The 20814-nt window shown below is 37.6% G+C and overlaps 1 protein-coding gene across 2 annotated transcripts in view; it reads left to right on the top strand.

Annotated features, from left to right (window-relative positions):
* The first annotated feature begins 10192 nt into the window (after positions 1–10192).
* The window catches only part of Uqcc1 (Ubiquinol-cytochrome c reductase complex assembly factor 1), a 59534-nt gene continuing 48912 nt past the window's right edge, over positions 10193–20814 (top strand). Inside the window, exons 1-2 of one of the 2 annotated variants that reach the window (XM_090388820.1) lie at positions 10193–10504; positions 19501–19736. In XM_090388820.1, the coding sequence (XP_090244946.1) occupies positions 10444–10504; positions 19501–19736 (297 nt within the window). In that variant the 5' untranslated portion in view covers positions 10193–10443. The other variant, XM_090388821.1, reaches the window with a different exon arrangement.

The raw sequence follows: 20814 nt of genomic DNA, 5'->3' as shown, positions 1-20814 counted from the left end.
CTACGCCTGAGACCGACTAACTCAGCCATGGAGTATTATTAAAAATTACTATATTAGGGTTACCCTTAAATGATTACATTAACCCGTATTCGTGTCTGTAAATTGCGTGTGTTCTCTGGTCGATTTGCCTGTTTTGCTGGACGAAAAAAACCCCAGTTTCTGAGGGAAAAAAACCTTGCAATCTACGCCTGAGACCGACTAACTCAGCCATGGAGTGAAAAAAAGCCCATTAAACTTCCTAGCGTCATCGACGGGATTAGTTCGCGAATTAAATAATCACCATTCGTACGTACAATTTTACCCCTGGGAATTCATTGTTCATTCAAGTCGCCACATGACAGGTAGGTACCAGTTAAAAATAGGATGTAAAAGGCATGTACACCCAATAACAGATAGATTAAAACGGGACGGTAAAAGCACCTGATCCCTTCAAATAAGATGTTATATTTATTTATTTTTGAATCCTTGTGTTTAGGCAATTAAAAACAAATTTTTAATTGTTGTTTTTAGCAGTACAGAGGGGAAAAGATTAATTACGAAGCAAACCACAGTAAAGTGTTAGCAGAAGAGAGATGGTGCTTTGAGTGGTCATTCGTTCATGTGTGTGCACAACCAGGGGCGAATTTAGGCATGGTCTTTATGGGCTGCAGCCCAGGGCCCCGTTCAATCAAAGGGCCCCTTCGCGGTAAAAAAAAATAATAATAAAAACAATTTAAATTAAAAATTTAAGAAAAAATAAATTATACTAAATTTTTTCGTACTTAGATAAAGTTTAAATCGTTGGTTTGCAACACTATTGGATTTGAATAAAATATCAAATATCAATGTTTTAAATAACAGTAAATAGTAAATACGGCTCTGTCTTCTATCGCCGCTGTCGGTAGTCGATAAAATCAAAATATACTTTGTCATTTGTCAATTATGAAAATAATGTGGCAACGTCAGAATGGGAGTGCAAGTCTAGCCCCTCTAAAGCGTGTTAGCTTATTGTAACTCTCACCGTTTGACATTTGAAGTTATGTATAGTACAGTATAGTTGAATATTAAATAGTCATTCGTTGGGTGAAGTGTACTACTGTTCAGGTGCTTCGTTTCTTCACTGGTAAGTATCGGCAAAGTTTACTAAATACTAAATAAATATAAGTTAAATCACTCTCCGGAAATATTTTGTCGGCACGTAAATTCAATCGTTTTTTGCATTTCCTCCAAATGAGGCATAATAAAAATAACTGGACACCGTTTATTTGAAGTAAACTGTAGGCACTAGTAAGCAACGTAAGCTATAAGCTTGCCTACTTGACAATGTAAGATGTAAAATCCTACAAATTTAAAATAAAAATAATTGTTTTGCTAGAAGTAATGTTAAAGTTTGAAGAACGCTAGATTTAGTGATGGGATAGTTTAAGCGTGAGAATTGAGGATAGTAGCAAAGTGGTAAACAAGTAATTCAAATAATATGAGAGCGCAAACAGGGACAGCAGAACTAAGTAAAGGGGTGCCATTTGAGAACAGGCATGAAGGGGTTGCTTAAGGAAGAACAATAAGACGTGAAGCGGAATTATGCGAGGCGCCTCCTTTGATCTATGACACCCTTGGAGCCATAACAGGAAATGAGTGGACGTCCAGTGTTCTCGTCAAATTAAAAACGGCGTCAGGCTGACTGATTTTGGGGTATTGGGATACTTTTAGAGAGAAAGGTGTGAAACGAAAATGAGTGTTTTTGGAGGTTGCTGGTGGACATGAAAGGATCATACTGTCTGTGAAAAAAAAAAAATATGAAAGTTCGAAAAAAGGGTTGGTTTGCGCGCTAGGGAGACAGCTTGGGAGAATTGTGTTGGCAAATGGAAAGGAACATAAATTTAAACAGAGGGGAAGGATTAGTTGCGGGGAGGCGTGCCAAACTTGAGGGGAAGAGTGAAGTTCGGGGAAAGAAAAATTGAGAGAAAAGAGCATTCTGTGTGGTGTGGTCAAAGGGGAGAAAGAAGGTCATGAGTGCGGGTTTAAGTGCAGGTAGGTGAGTTTGGTAATGTAGGCCCTTGTAAAGACAATGAGCCAGGTATGTACACCTGTGAATATATCGTCTACACAAGAAGGTGCATCATGTCAAGAGTGCCCCAGAAGTGAAAGTAAGCCTGTCAGGCTCGAAAGAAAACCGGAGTGCCCCCAGCAGTCTCGAAGGAAAACCAGAGTGCCCAAGGATCTGAAGTAAGCCTGTCTGCCTCGAAGGAAAACCGGAGAGCCCAAGAAACTGAAGTAAGCCTGTCAGCCGCGTGGGAAACCTGAACGCGAGGACATTGGAAGTAGCGGCGAAGTCGGAAAATAAGTCTGTTCCTTGTTTCTTTATTGAATCCTGAACTCAAGGACTCATAACCTAGCTCTGTAAACCGTTGATAGTCCTTGTAAAAGAAAGGAACATTCCTGTTGTTAATGATTATGAAAAAATGTAAGGGTGGTTCAGGAGTAGCAAAATCAAAGTAATAATGTAAAGGAATTAGTAAAGAAATTATACTTATAAGGGTAGTACTGTAATGATAGGTTAACCTATGTCATTAAATTAGGCCAAGTGCCAAACAAGGTAACATATCAGATGAGGTGCAAAGAGAAATAAATTTTATTAACAGATAAACCTCATGAGTAAAGAGGGATGACTAAGGTAATAACTAGGGTGGCTAGGATATTAATTAAGGCAGAATGGGTGACCTATAAGGAATGTTATTGAGATAAGAGGGTACCAGACGTAATACGTTTTATGTGTGAGAGGTTAAAACAAAGATTCTAAAGGAGTAATAAGAGCTGAAGTAAATATTATCGATGTAAGAGAAAGAAAGAAAAAAATTGGTAAGGTAAGAGAATGATTGAGTAATCATTGTGGAGTCAATTTTATGTAAAATACAACTGGTACAAACTGATGTTAATAATTCTCATATTGAGAATAACTGAGAAGAGGGAGAGAGAGAGAGAGAGACAGAGACAGACAGCGTAGTGTATTGTAGCATGGTTTACATATGTATATGAAATTAGGAAGCTTGTATGTAATTATTTGTTTCTTTTATGTAAATGTTGTATGCTCATTAACAATTTGTTAAATTTTGTAAACAAAATGTGTGGCTTTAATGTTCTGCTAACAACCGCTTTACACACCCTAGAAATTGGAATTTTCTGAAAATTGTAGTCAGATTTGCGTAGGTGGAGGTGATAAAGAGGTCAATAGGGTGTTCAGGGAATTGAAAATTTTTAGATAATTAATAAGAAAATTTTTAAGTAAATAATAAAAATAATATAATAAAAAATAACATAAAAAAATAATCCCCCCTCCACAACAACTAACCTAATATGGAGGTGGATTGTTTTTTTTTAGGTTTTTTTAATTTCTTTTCAGATTAAATAAATACCTGAAAAAATGTCTGGTAGAAAATATAAAAGCGGAGCTGAAAAACGAAAAATACAATTAAATAGAGAAAAAGAAAGAAGTAAATGTGCCAAAATTTCAAAATTTTTTGTATTGGAAAATAAAAATGAGAACCTAAACGATATAGGTGCAGTAATAAGCGAAAGAGAGAATAACTTAACCGAAGAGAAACAGAAAAAACAACAAAATGTATATAACAATAACGAAGAATTACTAAAACTATAATGACAACCGAGAACCTCTAAAAACAATGTTGACGTTGACGGACATTCAGTACAAGACAAAAATATACAAGACCTAGACGATGACCAGTTCTCTGAAGTCTCTGTTGCTGTTTTGCAAGAAGATAGTGATAAAGAGGCAGAAGAGGCTTTAGAAAATGCAGAGTTGCTCGTTAAATATGTTGATGTAGGTTTGTGGCCTACACAGTAAAATGATAATTTTATTAATCACTGTCTCTCACATGAAATGACTTATTTCCAAAATAAAGATGGAAGAAATATATATCCAGTTTCAATAAGGAATTACAAAGAACAATACAGATCATTTTCAAATAAGTACTTTACGAAAAAAATTAAAAATGGTCAATTACTGGAAAGATCTTGGTTGTGCTATTCTACCAGTATGGGAAGTGTTTTTTGTCTAGTCTGCAAACTTTTCTCTAAAGTCCCTTCTCAATACACAACCGGATTCTCTGACTGGAAACATATATAGGACCTTGTTTAGAAAGTCACGAAAATTCTAATGAACATAAGAAATCATTGTTAGTATGGTTAACACGTAAAGAAATAAGTCTGTTATTGATAAGCAGTTGCAGGAGCAACTAAGAAAAGATACGGAATATTACCACAATGTCCTAAAACATGTTATTGCAGTGGTGAAATATTTAAGTGTAAGGGGCTTAGCATTCAGAGGTCACGAGGAAATGTTTGGCTCTCCGCACAATGGTAATTTTATGGGAGCTGTGGAATTGCTGGCAGAGTTCGATCCATTCATGCGCGAACATATCCAACAACGAGAACTGCGACCAAAGCCTTTCACTTCGTACTTATCAAAAACAGTTTATGAACAAATAATAAAACAAGTAATAAAAAGAATTATAGCTGAAATAAATAGTGACGATGCAAAGTACTACTCAATTGTGATGGACTCGACACTAGATTTGTCCCACAATGACCAACTAGCTATTATAGTACGATATTGTTTTGAGGGAAAAGTGTATGAAAGATGTGTATCTTTCCTCAAAATTAGTAGTCACGGGGGGCTTATCTTTATTCAATTTTTTACAAGAATTTCTAGAAAAAAATGGACTGCCACTGGATAATTGTAGAGGACAGTCTTTTGACAATGCTGCAAATATGTCCGGCCGATGCAAGCACATCTCAAACAAAAAAATAAATGTGCTGATTATGTGCCGTGTGCTGCGCATTCCCTAAATCTAGTTGGTGGGGAAGAGGTTAAAGTTGCAACTCAAATTGTGAACTTTTTTGGAGTAGTGCAACAAATATATATTTTCTTTTTTGCAACTACCCATAGGTGGGAGCTTCTAAATCGTGAAACAAAACTAAAATTTTCGATAAAAAGTTTAAGCCAGACTAGATGGTCTTGTCACTATGATGCTGTTAGGGCTTTAAAAAATAGTTATGGTGATATCATGAACATATTAAAATCGTTTAGTGACAATATGGATGAGAAACTTGATTTTCGAAGAGAGGCACAGAATTTATATAATAATTTGGCGAAACTTGAAACTGCGATTTTAACTGTTTTTTTGAGAAGAAATTTTAGAGAGATTCATTTTAGTTAACAAAAAAGTGCAGATCCCAGGCTTAGACATATGTGAAGGTGAGAAATTAATTACGTCATTAGAAGCGGTCGTGAACAACATAAGAGAACAATCAGATCAGAAACTACACGAATACGAGGAGACAGCCAAAAAATTAAGTACTAGTGTGGAAAAAGAATACAGTTATTTAAAAAAGAGACGTATTACTTCAAAATTTTCGGATAAATCTACAGAGAAAGTTTCGCTAAATGGAGCAGAAAAATTTAAACGGGATACGCTAAACGTTGCATTAGATAAGTTGATTATGGATTTATACAGAAGAAGCCATGTCTATGGGGAATTTAGCAAAAGATTCAAATTTTTAATGGATTTGCGAGACATTAATATCGAAAATATTGACTTGGAAAGTGCACGTAATGTTGTTGATTATTATTCGGATGACATAGACGAACATTTAGTCAATGAATGCATTCAGTTAAAATCCTACTTACAGACTAAGCCAGACTCATTACTCATACGACTCATGCGGTGATATATTCAAGCTAATTTATGAAAAGAAACTTGTCGATGTTTTTCCGAATTGCTAAACAATCTTAAAAATTTTCCTGGTGTTGCCAATCACCAGCTGTGAGGCGGAGCGATCCTTCTCCAGGATGTCCTATATAGAAAACAAATATAGGACAACAATGACGAATGAAAGATTAAATTATTTATCAGTTCTTTCCATAAACTGTGATAATGTGATGATCAAATAAAAGAATTTGCAACGAAAAAATGCAGAAGAGTTACTCTCTAAAGTCTTTAATGTATTAAAAATACATTATATAACTCCTAGAATGTTTTATTTATTTTATTTTTAAGAATAAGTATTATTTTGTTTGTTTTTTTTCTAAGTCTTTATTCTTGACCTGAGAATTTGTTGTTTCGTTTTTTGTTTGTTATTAAAAGTAATATCTAATACATTTTATTTTTTATGTTTGATGTTTGTTATGTATACAAAACCTTTTTTCATTATAACTGTATATATAAAAGTTTGTATATCCAAGTGCATCAAATAAAATAAAAAAAGTTCTTCAATGTCTGTTGCCTATAATTTTTCCTATTTAAAAAAGGGTAAAAAAACAGTTTTTCGACAAAATGGCGAATGAGTTGCCACAACTAACACAAATTTGGGTTAATTGGGTATGCCCCCAAACAGTGCAGTCCAGGGCCCCCAAAGTTAACGGTCCGCTTCTATACAACGGTCATGGCGAAGCTAGAAGAGTCGTACATTAAGAGTGGGGCTTCAACTGGATCATTATCCGACTCCTGAGAAGTCAGAAGCTAACTGAGTTTGTCCCTAGACGGAGTCTCAGCGAGTAGCACAGTGGTATCGTCACCGCCCCCCACACACCGGGTGGAAAAGGCTCGGGTTCGAATCCTGTCGATGCCGCGAGGAACTTTAATCAGCTTTTTTCACTCCGTGTCTGAGTTAGTCGGTCTCAGATGTAGATAGCAAGTTTTCCCCCGAAAAACTGGGGTTTTTCATCCAGCAAAACAGACAAATCGACCACAGAACACACGCAATGAACAGACATAAGGCACACAACACAACAGATGGATTTAATTATTCGGGTGACCTAAAAATAATAGTATGGTTAATAGACACAGTACACATGGGTAATTGAATTAACATTCTGGGCGAGCCTACTAAATAGTTTTTGTCCCTCGATGGAAAATATTGTTCTTTGTAAACTGCCTAGAGACGATATATCCTGAACTGACAGAGTCTGTTAGCACCAGATATATATTCCATCACTGCGTGAAGGGGTCATCATTTTGGATTCTATGAAGAGAAGATGAAAATTCCACTACTCTGAGAAGATGAATCCTTCCTTCACTGACACAGTGAAGGAAGGATTCATCACTATTTCATTATTATTTTTCAATTTCTGTTTTCAGTGTCCTATACAGGGGCAGCCAGAAATTTCTAACTTGGTATTGGAGCATCCAGTATGAACAAATGTTGGGTCCCATCCCTAGGAGACCCAGAGGTTAACAAAATGAAATCTCAGATACTAGGGATTAAAACAACTTCATATTACTTCATCCGAGAATTATCTCATCTACCAGCGTATTAGTCTGTACGCTGTGTTCGTTCTCTGGTCGGTCTCCTGTTTTTGTGGGCAAAAAGCTCAATTTTCCGGGAGAAAAACCGTACTGTTCTAGCCGAAGACCGGCTATCTCAGCAACGAAGTGAAAAAAGCTCATAACGTTCCTCGCATCATTGATGAGATTCGATTCCGGCCCTTTTCCACCCCTTGTCGGGGGACAGTGATTATAATCACAGCATTATATGCTAAGAATGTGATGGTACAGAAGGCCAAATTGTGGACTAAGTGTAGACGATTATCTCTCCCTGTCAGTACATATATCCATATATATTTAGAAGCCTGTGTTCCCTGAGTGTAGTACCACACAGTTGGTACGTTTCTCTTGGGTTATTGCTACCCATATGCAGTACTTTGCATTTGTCAATGTTAAACTTTAGTTGCTACTTCTCAGCCCATTTGGCCAACTTATCTAGATCCACTGGGGTAGCATACTGCCATTACTGTCATACAAACTTGGAGACAAGTCCTAATATACCTTCATCAATATCATTGATGAATACACAAAACAACAATGGGCCCAACACCGAACCCTGGGGAACTCAACTAATAAAATTTGTCCACGAAGAGCAGTGCCCATTAATTACCACTCTCTGTCGTCTCCTACTCAAACATCCCTTTATCCATTGTAGCGACTTACCCTTAATACCTTACCTCTCCAATTTGTACAGCAGTCTTCCATGTGCAACAGTATAAAAAGTTTTCTGAAATCCAAGTGTATGATATTAAAATTATTTCTGACATTCAGTTCCTTTGTTAATACATCATTGTATCCAAGCAAATTGGTCAGACAAGACCTCCCTTTAACAAGCCCATTCTGTGTCTTAACTGTTACTGCAGTCTTGTATAGATGATCCTGCAATGCTTCTTTAACCAGTGACTCCATTTTTTTCTCCAGAACGCAAGTTAAACTAACAGGTTTATAGTTACTTGTGTCACCTTTTGAACCCCCTTAATGAATTCGTGATACATTTGCACACTTCCAGTCCATGAGGACCTTTCCTGAGTCCAAGGAAGCTCTCATAATTATGGCTAAGGGTTTGCATACTTCTTCTGATGCCCCCTTTAATATAACTGGATAGATCCCGTCCACCTCAGGTGCCTTCCTTATGTTTAACTTCAACAGTTTCTCCTTCACTTTGCTCTCAGTTATTACAAAATCATTTAGCTCTGCCAGAGTTTAATAAACCTCTGGCATTCCCCTCATTGAATACTTCCTCATGTGCGAATATTGATGCAAAATACTCATTCAGTTTATACTAGCTGAACATGATCATTAATAGTCAACCCATCTATGTTAAGTGGTCCAATCTCATTCATCCCTTTCCTTCTACAGTTTACATAAGTAAAGATTCCTTTGCTGTTTTTCTTTGCATCCTTTGCCAAAGATTTCTCGTAATCTGCCTTCGCCTCCCTAATCTCCTTTGTGACTTGTTACAGTCTAGCTTATATCTGGCATAGGCTTCTGGGTCATCTGATAATTTATATGTATCCCATACATTTTTCTTTTCTGCAACAAGCCTCATTAATTCATCTGACATCTATTTAGGCCTAAACCTTGAACAGCATTTCTTAGTTGGAATGAAAAGTCTGATAACCTCCAAGATTAAGTCCCTGAAGGCTTCCCATTTACAATTCAAATTGGTAACATCGTCAGTTATTCCCACTGTATAGAATTTAAAAATTGTCTGAGACCCCTGTAGTCACCTTTACGAAAGCAAAAGCCCTTCGCTTTAGCCTTAACGGTAGTTACGTCTTTAAGTAATTTCCATATCAGTACATTGTGATCACTACCTTTCCTTTATCTGCAAATTCTTAATTCGTGAATAATCACTGCTGATAATCAGATCAAGAGTATTACTCCCTCTGGTTGCCTCTTGAACATGCTGCTGTAGAAAACTGTCGTCGAATAAATCCTAAAAATTCTTGCTAGTGTGCGAGCGACCAAGTCACAAGTTCCAGTCAATATTTGGAAAGTTAAAATCCCCCATTACAAGATATTCTTATTTACTGGCCCACTCTATTTCTCTTCAAAATTTGTTGTACTCATCAGAGTCATTAGGCCTATGACACACACCTACTCTCATTTTCCCTTTCCCAGTGCTTATGTCACACCAAACTGACTCACAATTGCATTGTCCATCAACGTCAATTGGATGCATTTCCTTAGATTTTGTGTTTCTTAACTAACAGCATAACCCCTACTCCTTTCCTGTCCTGTCTATCCTTTCTTTACACATTGCACTCCCCAAATTCCAATTCTGCACTGCTTATATCTGTGTGACACCATGTCTCTGATACCCCAACAATATCCGCCTCTGATGTCTTGCCCAGCATTTCAAACTCATCAAATTTATTAAATATACTTCTAGCATTGGTGTATATGCAAGTATACACGCACCTGTTTCTACTCTTAATTACCATAACACAGCTCATCTATTTATTTGTTCCACTATGACTCCCAGCAGTCCTGGAAATCTCCATTGTCTTTCCTTCCATGCTGCTGTTCATTCTAATAAAAGCAGTGCCAGTATCACTTTTGTCTCTGTCTGTCGCTACTGTTAACCTTTTAATCTGTGAACCCTCCAACTAGCAGTTTTCCGACCCACCTAACACTACCTTGATGGCATCAGCATTTTGGAAAAATTCTGGTTTGTCCCAAAATTCAAACCTATGGTGAGGATGCAATTGCTCTGACCAACGTCATAGTATGAATTTTACATGCTGTAGTCTGAGAATAATCGTTTATTGATGTTTTTTTTTTTTTTTTAATAATTACTTGGTTAAGTTTGATATCTTTTCGCTAGAGGGCGGCATACCACGTGTTTTGTTTTGTGTTTAGGAATGGTAGGTTTAATTGAGTTAGCATGGTAGTAACAGTTAGGCGTAATACCGTTTTAGAAATTGTAGTTCTTAACTTAATGGAATAATAGTATTATACTTATTAATTCTACTGTTCAATTTCACAAGTGGCCCATATTAATAATGCACGTAAAAGAAGATTTATATGGAACAGAATGAAAGCATGGAATACTGATCATTTGGTGTAAAGAGATAGTTTATTGACGCTCTGTTTACAATATACTGTATCTCTCTTCATGCTGGATGCTATGTTAAAACTGAGTAAACGGATTTTTCTGTGGCGAAGTCCCGAACTAGGTGAGGGAATAGAAAACTGAAAGGACTGAAGTTTGAAGTTAACCAATTTATGTTTTAATTCCGTCATATTCCTAAAAGGAATAAAGGAGCTCGTGTGGGCCTTGTATTGCACTCCATTTTTGTTTTTGGTATGAATAAATTTATAGTTCCTTTGTCGAATTGAATGCGTCCTTTTATTAACCCATAATTTATCCCATTTTTAGTTTGAAACAGATTTTTTGCTGTATGAATTTTTTCATTCGTCTTCTATTATATACAACAGCCTAAATTTCTTGGTTTTTCTCCGGCTAACCCCAAGTACTTCTCTTGGGGTCAGATACTTCTCTCTTGAAGTATCTGAATAATACTTCTCTGGAGAAATCCAGAGAAGTATTATTCAGAAAAAAACTATACGACAGATACGCCAAAACCATATTATAAAATACTATTGGCCCACATATATTACCCATAATTCAACAATGACGGATTACTGTTCGATGTGTGTTAGTACACTCCTCCTTTGGAATCAGTTGGAGTGTTAGTACACTCCAGCTGATTCATGATTCCTGTAGCTGGAGTGTTAGTACACTACAGCTACAGGAGAGACTACTGACTACATAGTCAGTAGTCTCTCCTGTAGCTCATATATTTAACAAGACAGAGGGTAGTAATCAATGGGTGCTGCTCTTCGTGGACTAATGTTATTAGTGGAGTCCCACGAGGTTTGGTGTTAGGTCCACTGTTGTTTTGTATATTTATCAGTGATATTGATGAAGGTATATCAGGCTTAATGTCGAAGTTTGCAGATGATACAAAGGTTGGCAGGGTTGTTAATGACAGTAATGGCAGTGTGCTACTGCAACAGGATCTAGATAATTTGGGCAGATGGGCTAAGATGTGGCAACTGAAGTTTAACCTTGACAAATGCAAAGTACTGCATATGGGTAGAAGTAACCCCAGAGAAACGTACCAACTGTGTGGTACTACACTTAAGGTGGTAGAAAATGAAAAAGACCTGGGAGTAATTGTGCAGTCAGATATGAAGTTTTCTGAGCAATGCAGATAGGCTGCCAGGGCAAGTCATGGGGTTTTGTCAATGATATATAGGAATTTTGCTAGCAGGGAGAAGGAGGTGATTGTCCCTCTGTATAAGGCAATGGTCAGGCCACGCCTTGAGTACTGCGTACAGGTCTGGAGGTCTCATTTTAGGAAGGATATAGATTTACTTGAGCGTGTACAGAGAAGGGTAACAAGATTGGTGAGGAGAATGAAGGGATCCTCTTACCAAGAGAGGCTTAAGTTCTGCAAATTGCAGTGGCTGGAGACTAGGCACCTGCACGGTGATCTGATTGAGGTGTATATGGCCTTGAATGGGTTGAGCACGCTGAATTCTGATGGGATCCTTCCACTTGTTCAGATTACGGACCTAAGGGGGCATAAATTCAAATTAAGAAAAGACAGATGTAGAATAGATGTGTGAAAATTTGCCTTTAGTCAGCAGGTGGTTAATTGCTGGAACAAACTTCCATCTGTCGTTGTGGAAGTTGACAGGTTAAATAAATTTAAGGAGGAACTGGACAGGCATTTGGAGGGAATGGTGTGATTTTTTTTTTTTTTTTTTGGCTGATTCTGCATAAGCTCATACACTTGCTTTCTTGCATCACATGCCACTACTACAACAAATAACCTCTATTAAATAAACAGTATATGTATCTTTCTCTAACTGATATAATTTACAGTTGGCATAATTTAAAACCTAATAGGGAGTAGCTTGTGAGTCAGGGCGCTTTCTCAACTAAATTATATGATATAATATTAATTTGAACAGCATACCACCATATGATTGAATAATACAAATAATTGCATGATGCAGTGTCATGACTAGTAAATGGAAATGAAAAGGCAGGGCAGAGGAAAGAAAAGGAGAAAATGAAGACAAAAAACAGAGGAAAATTAATCAGAATATGAGGATTCAGATGATGTGTATTAATAGGATTGTAAAAAGTATACTGGTGCTTGTCATACTACAGAATAGCAGATTCCATAATGGGGTGGATATAAATCTCTTTACTGAAGTTTAGTGAAGTTAACATTGTGGCTAGAAGCAAAAAATATGAAGTGTTTCTAGCATAGGCAGAAATTGTGTTAATGATCAATAATTTCAGGTTTATTATAGGAAAAGGAAAAGATTGGCATGCTGCTTACACTAGCAGGTTCAGTAACAGAAATCATGCAGCTTCTGATTTCTTGTAGCATTGAAACACTAAACTTTGCTAGTAGCAATATTTAATGTTGAAAATTCTTTCTGTTTTGTGTAAGAAAAGATAGATCTGTGTGTGCTTCTCTGATATTATATCAAATTTTTTTAAAGAAATAATAGTATACAGAATTGGTTATGATTTATTCCAAAAGTTTTCATGGTTATAAAATGATATTTGTAAATGATAATTTAGCACTTATAAATTGTCACCTGCTATTACTACTACCAGTGAATCAAAAAGAAATTGTTTTAGCCATGATTCTCTTAGTCAAATTTATTAAATGCAAGCACAGAAAATATTCTGCTTTATGATCCTATATTTATGATTATATATTATGTTTATATTATTATAAATATTCATTTTTCTCTGTCAGTAATTATCTGATTTGTATCTTTCAACCATTAAGTTCTGTACTTGAATTTGTAGTCCTTGGAAGGTAGTAGTAGTGGCATGTGATGCAAGAAAGCAAGTGTATGAGCTTATGCAGCATCATCCAAAAAAAAAAAAAAAAAATTACAAAACAATCCCCTCTAAATGTTTGTCCAGTTCCTCCTTAAATTTATTTAACCTATCAACTTCCACAACGACAGATGGAAGTTTGTTCCAGCAATTAACCAACCGCTGGCTAAAGGCAAATTTCCGCACATCTATTTTACATCTGTCTTTTCTTGATTTGAATTTATGCCCCCTTAAGTTCGTAATCTGAACAAGTGGAAGAATCCCATCAGAATTCAGCGTGCTCAACCCATTCAAGGTCTTATACACCTCAATCAGATCACCTCGCAGGTGCGTCGACCGGGCTATCCAGGTGGGTAAAGTACCTGCCTGGCAACCCAAAGGTCGCGGGTTCGATTCCCGCCTCGGGCTTGGATCAAAGTACTGCAAAAACCTTGGGAGGTGCATTATGGCCAGAGATGCCTATGCGCCAACAACTACCAAAAAAAAAAAAACCTCGCAGGTGCCTAGTCTGGCTGCTGCAATTTGCAGAACTTAAGCCTCTCTTGGTAAGAGGATCTCTTCATTCCCCTCACCAATCTTGTTGCCCTTCTCTGTACACTCTCAAGCATATGGGTAGAAGTAATCCTAAAAGTAAATTCCTAAAATGAGGCCTCCAGACTTGTGCATGCAATACTCAAGGTGTGGCCTGACCATTTCCTTATACAGAGGGACAATCACCTCCTTTTCCCTGCTAGCAAAATTCCTGTATATCATTGACAACACCCCATGACCTACCCTGGCAGCCTGTCTGCATTTCTCAGAAAACTTCATATCTAACTGCACAATTACTCCTGTCTTTTTCATTTTCTACCACCTTAAGTGTAGTACCACACAGTTGGTATGTTTCTCTGGGGTTACTTCTACCCATATGTAGTACTTTGCATTTTTCAATGTTAAACTTCAGTTGCCACTTCTCAGCCCATCTGCCCAAATTTTCTAGATCCTGTTGCAGTAACACACTGCCATTACTGTCATTAACAACCCTCCAAACCTTTGTATCATCTGCAAACTTTGACATCAATATCATTGATAAATATACAAAACAGTGGACCCAACACCGAACCCTGTGGGACTTTACTAATAAGATTAGTCCATGAAGAGCAGCACCCATTGATTACCACACTCTGTCTTCTCCCACTCAACCATCCTTTTATCCATTGTAGCAACTTAACCTTAATGCCATTCTGCTCCAATTTGTATAGTAGTCTTCCATGCACAACAGTGTCAAAAGCTTTCCTGAAATCCAAGTATATGATATCAAAATTATTTTTTGCATCCAGTTCCTTTGTAACCACATTATAATAACCAATAAAATTTGTCATTCAAGACTTTCCCTTAACAAACCCATGCTGTGTCTGAATTATTGCTGCTGCTATCCTGTCTAGATGATCCTGCAATGCATCTTTAACCAGTGACTCCATTATTTTACCCAGAGGAGAAGTTAAACTAACTGGTCTGTAATTACTCGTGTCAACCTTTGATCCCCCTTTGTGAATTGGTGTTATAGAAAGTGTGAGGTGTTATAGAAAGAGAGAGTTAATTGAGAGAATATTATTTCTTTTGAGAAAGAGAAATATATATACACCAATGAGCCAAAACATTATGACCAATAACCTAATATGATGTTGGTCCTCCATGTGCAGCCGAAACAGCTGATACCCGGTGAGGCATGGACACTACAAGATTTCTAAATATGTCTTGTAGTATCTGGTACCAACAAGTAACCAGCAGATCCTTTAACTCCTGTAAGGTCTGTGGTTGAGATGCTGCAGATTGAAGTTGCTGTTCCAACACAAACTACAGATGCTTGATGGGATTGATGTCTGGGGAATTTGGAGGCCAGGGCAATACCAGGAAGTCTTCCTCACTTCCGGATTGTTCGAGACTGGTTCGTGGAACTAGTCTCGAACGTTCGGTGTGGCATGGTGCATTTTCCTACTGAAAGACAGCACCATCAGAGGGGAAGACCATTGCCATGTAAGGGTGTACCTGGTCAGCAATGATGTTTAGGTAGGTGATGATGTCAGAGTGCCCGGCACATGGATGACTGGAACCAGGATATCCCAATAGAACATTGTCCAAAGCATGACACCGCCACCACTGGCTTGTTTTCGTCCCACGGTGCATCCTGGCACCATCATTTCCCCGGGTAAATGACGCATGTGTACCCGGCCGTCCACATGGTGTAACAGGAAATATGATTCATTGGACCAGACGACCTTCTTCCAATCACTCAGGTTCAGTTTCGATGCTCGCATGCCCATTGTAGGCACCGTCGCTGGTGAACCGTGGTTAGCATGGGCACTCGGAGTGGCCTGCAGCTATGCAGCCACATTTTCAGTAGGGTTCGATGTACTGTGTGTTGTGACACATTACTCCCGTCACCAGCATTCCAATTACCGGCTAGTTGTGCCACAGCACCCTTCTGTTGCCACGTACCATCCAGGAGATCCTTCGTTCATCTCGAGTATTGATGAGCTGTGGTCGTCCAACACCTCGCCGATGGTTCATGGGTTTTCAAAACCCTTCTCGGACCACTTTCAGTAGGTACTAACCACGGCTGACCATGAGCATCCCACTAGCTGTGCCGTTTTGGATATGCTCTGACCCAGTCATCTGGCCATTACAATTTGGCCTTTGTCACGAACTGCCGGCAAGGTGTTGGATGACCATGGCTCATCAATGCTTGAGGTGAGCGAAGGCTCTCCCAAATGTTACGTGGCAACAGAAGGGCGACTGTGGCACAACTAGCTGGTAATTGGAATGCTGGTGATGGCAGTAATGTGTCACAACAAGAGTAACACTGATTAAAGGAGCTCAGTATCAGGTGTTTATTATACCATATCCTGACCGACGCAGGTGCCATAGTTCACTTACATAGATGGAAGTGAAAAATACACAGTGCCAAGTACTAAAAGGGTGAGGATAGCAGGAAAAAAATAAGTAATTTAGGTTTGTAAAAGGAGAAAAAATGCAAATATCCTATAAGTTATGATGAATTAAGAGAATTATAAGCTGAATTGCAAAGCCAATTAGAGGTGAGGGAACTGCAAAGTAAAATGATTAATACTAAATGATTAAACAAATAAAATAAAAGGTGGTATAGCTGTCATCAGATATAAGTTGGCAAATTTAGTTATAAGTCAAATATAGGGATAGTAGAAATGCAAAAATCTGATACAAGCTGAAGTAAATATTGATACATGGATTACCTATGTGCTAATTTTAATCTTTTTGCTTTATTTTGCCTCCCTCTCCCACTGTTATGGACAAGTATAGAAATGCAGTTCCTGATACATGGTCAGGTGTAGTCCCCTGCTGAAATACCTGACCATGTATCAATATTTACTTCAGCTTGCATCAGATTTTTGCTAACCCGATATTCAACTTATAACTGAATTTGTCCACCCGTATCTGATGACAGCTAACCCACCTTTTATTTTATTTGTTTAATCATTTGGTATTAATCATTTTACTTTGTAGTTTCCTCACCTCTAATTGGCTTTTCAATTCAGCCTATAATTCTCTTAATTCATCATAACTTATAGGATATATACACACATTCTTTCTCCTTTTACAAACCTACATTACTTCTTTTTTCTACTATCCTCAAACTTTTGCATCCTTTACTGCTGCTTTGTGCATTTTGGTGCATCTGTCATATCTAACTTATTTATTTTTATCCATGAACTGAAACTACATGTTTAATACTCGTGATTTTATATTACATTTAATATATATATATATATATATTGTGGTGACCAGCGTCACCACAATTCTCAGTTCCATTTGGCCACAAAAATTTGAGAATCATGGTTCTAGTAAATTCTGGAATTTAATGTCAGTTTACATAATTTATTATAAGCAGTAATAAAAAAAACTTTGCAGCATGTAAAGCATATTCAGTTTTTCACATATTTTGATTTTTATCAAACACACACCCCATGTTACCAAAAGTATTGCTACATTAACAAATAAGCACAGTTTTGTTAGTAAGGGAGAAATGTAGTGGCACAGGAATATAAATAAAGCCACAGAAGGTACAGGTATTTTTTACAGCAGTTTATGTGCCATGCAGAAGTGTGCCTTGCAAATTTAAATGTGGAAAAATAGTAGGATATTACAGGGCAAGTCATCCGAAAAAGTCATAGCCAGATTTGTCAAAGAATCATCCAAGTACATTGGAAATGTTCAAGCACAGTTATCAATCACTAGAGGTTCGTACATGAACCTCTACAAACCTTTCACCTTGGAAATCACAATATCATATGCAGTATTGGTGGTATGCTTAGAGGAACTGGAAAAGATTCTGAAGCAGTGAGCCTCAATATATGCTATATTTATCATATGGAAGAAGATGAGTAGTGCAGTGCCAGTCAGAATTTTTTGAAAATGGCTGCACTAGCCCCCAACTTTAAAGTACAGTCTCTGATAGTTTATACCTGTTTTTTGTTATATGAAATTGGACCAATAGCAGGAGTAATATTGCAATATCCTTAATAACACCATTCATCTAACTAATGCAATTTTATGGTTCAGAGTCATATTTTTTGGCAAAACAATCTCTCCTATCAAAAAGTACATCTATGTTATCACAATGAACCAACTAATTTTCATGTTTTCCATTTCTCAGAATATTTTCAGTGAGAGCCTTTTTCTGGAGATGACTTAAAATATCTTTGGATTCTAAATCATCATCATCATAATGGATATGTTACCAGAGACATTCAGAGCAAGAGCACAGACAGCTTGCTCTTTGCAGATGACATCATGCTGAGTGGCTAATCTCTAGAGAGATGGGTAATAGTTCTTGAGCAGGAAGGCCTAAAAGTCATCAGGAACAAGACAGCATGCACTGAGTGCTTTGAGAACCAAGATGGCTCTCTTAGTATTAGCAATGTACAATTTAATAGGGCTGACAATTACAAGTATCTTGGGTCAGTGTTAGATGCTGTTGGCAGCTGCGAACAGGATGTCCGAAGTTGAATAAAATCTGGATGGGCCAAGTGGAGGGAAATGTCTGGTTTTTTGAAAGACAAGAAGATACTAACCAAACTGAAATCAAAAATTTACAAACAGGTGATAAGGCCATGTATGATATATGGCTCGGAGTGCTGGGCTGTCAGAAGAAAAGAAGAACGAGCTTTAATGTCAGCAGAAATGCAGACGCTAAGGTGAAGTCTGGGAGATAGAAGGTGGAATGAAGATGTGAGACAGGAGATGAAAACTGCCCCATCGACCTGAAGATTAGGGAGAACAGGGCCACAAATGCCTTAGATGGTGGGGGCATGTCCAGTGTCACAAATATACCCACATTACCAGGCAGTTGCTAAGCTGCCAAGTTCCAGGCCGAAGGAGGAGAGTCAGGCCTAAGATTACAATTGAGAGCAGTGTGGCAAGATATGCAGGAATTAGGACTCACTCCAGAAAACTGTGCCAACTGTACTAAGTGGAAGCATTCTATCCATGTCACTGACCCCTAACTGGAACAAACAGCACAGATAAAGTAAAGTAGACTTAGTATATCTTTGGAATAATCCGCTGTTGACAGTTTAGCGTGGGAGGATAAACTCACAATGCACACCTCCATGTAGTCAAAAAAATTATGAATGTGATTTCGACATTTGATTGAACTTGTCTGACCTTTGGTCTTAGTGTCCACAGAGATTTCCCATAATATTGCTGTTGCGTTTTTCTTTTTTCCATACCATAACTGCAAATCCAGTTTTTATTGTATATAGTGACCTTTGACAAGAACTTTGGTTCACCTTGACCTTGTTGAAAGTTACAATATACATATAGTCAGTTTTATTTTTGTTCATTCTTTAATTAAGTTTCAAGCTGCTAAGAAACAGTGCTGTTTTTTTTTATCTGTATAGTAGTGAACACTAGATATTTGACCTAACCTTTTCTGTGTGCCTTATTTCTGCATACCCGCAAATTTTGTGGGAGTGACATATTGAGACATTGGCAAGTGAGATCAGTGTGCTGTCATAAAACCTACACAGCCTACTACTAACTGTTGTGCTGTTTTATCTGCTTCAATAAAATAGCTACAGGAAAGTTGTGAGCTCCTCTGGCTGTGGTGACTGTGCAGTGCATAAATGGAAATTTATTTTTTATAATTTGGGCTTGTTTACTCAGTAAACCTTTTGAGATACATTTCAAAGTGTTTATACATAATTTTGAACTGTTTTGTATTGTGTTTTATTTCAGTAATACATTTATTATGCTTAATTCCATTTCAATTTATTCCAGGTAACACAATGAATACACTATTTTATTCCCTGAGTCAATCAACATTCAGTTTTCCTTTATGTAGAAAATTATTTCTCCCATCCAGACTGGACTGCATTTATACTGCTGCTTTTTCCTCTTTCTTTTATAATTCTCAAGTATTAAGATCCCCAAATAGAAGTAAATATTGTTGCAGGACAAGCAGTTATGTAAGGAAAACTTCATGTAGAAATTTCACAAAATCAAGTATTACCAAGGTATGATCTTACAAGAATGCAAATTAAAATCTGATGAATTACTATTATCATTAGTGTTTTTTTTTTTTTATGTTAAAAGAGATAAAAGAAATTCTGTAGTAGTTAAATTCATAATCTGCTTTTCTGTGTTCTTTTCTTATGCTCTTTTGATATAGAGATAGCAGTTGGATTAGAGAAAAAGAAATTGTACTAATTCAGACTAAGAGGATGGGGGGGGGGAGAGCCTGAAGTATGAAAAGTCCAAATTATAAAACAATTTTATGTAAGCATTTTCAAGTCATAGTTCACAAAAACCAGCAATTTTATTCCTAATCCCATAATATACGAGGGTGGTTCAATAAAGAATCGCCCTGACCTAGCTGCAGAGGCACTAGCCTGTTGATTCTTGGCACAGGTTTTAGTCCTTCTCTACCTAGCCACTGAGGCGCCTCCGTAGCCAGGTGGGAAGGAGCAGCAGTGCGTAGCATACGCTTCTTGATTAGACCGGGGTTCGAGCCCGTCACCACCAAATACGGAGGATGCGGAAAGGTCAGGGAATGACCACCGCATATCCCGGAGCAATATGGCCTTAGTTGCTAATGCTCCTAAAAACCAAATAACAACAACAACAACAACAACAACCTAGCCACTGTGCAGATTTACACATTTTTCCCATCGATGGATGAGGCTGTGGATACCATTTTTGTAGAAGTGGTGAGGTTGGTCTTTGAACCATGCCTCTTTTGCAGAAATGAGTGTCTCGTCATCAGGTAAATGGGTCCCCCAAAGAAATGATTTGAGGGAAGAAAACAAGAAATCCGATGGTGCAAGATTGGTGAGTAGGCTGGATGGGGCAGTATTTCATATCCACAAGTGGCTGCTTGTGTTGTTGCAATTTCAGAAGTGTGAACTGGGGCATTGTCTTGAAGCATTCTCACACCTTTGGACAGCATGCCACGCCTACATGTTTTGATTTTCTCCCATAATTTTGTGAGTAATTTGGCATAATAGGCACCCATAACTGTTCTACCTTTCAGCAGGTAATCAGTCATTATTGCGCCTTTCTCATCCCAAAACACTGTCAGCAAGACCTTTCCTG

The sequence above is a fragment of the Mastigoproctus giganteus genome, chromosome 14 (assembly GCF_048544385.1).
Source record: "Mastigoproctus giganteus isolate SK-2022 chromosome 14, ASM4854438v1, whole genome shotgun sequence".
Classification (NCBI taxonomy): Eukaryota; Metazoa; Arthropoda; class Arachnida; order Uropygi; family Thelyphonidae; genus Mastigoproctus; species Mastigoproctus giganteus.
The sequence above is the reverse complement of the archived record's forward strand: the minus strand, read 5'-3'. Positions and strand labels throughout refer to the sequence as shown.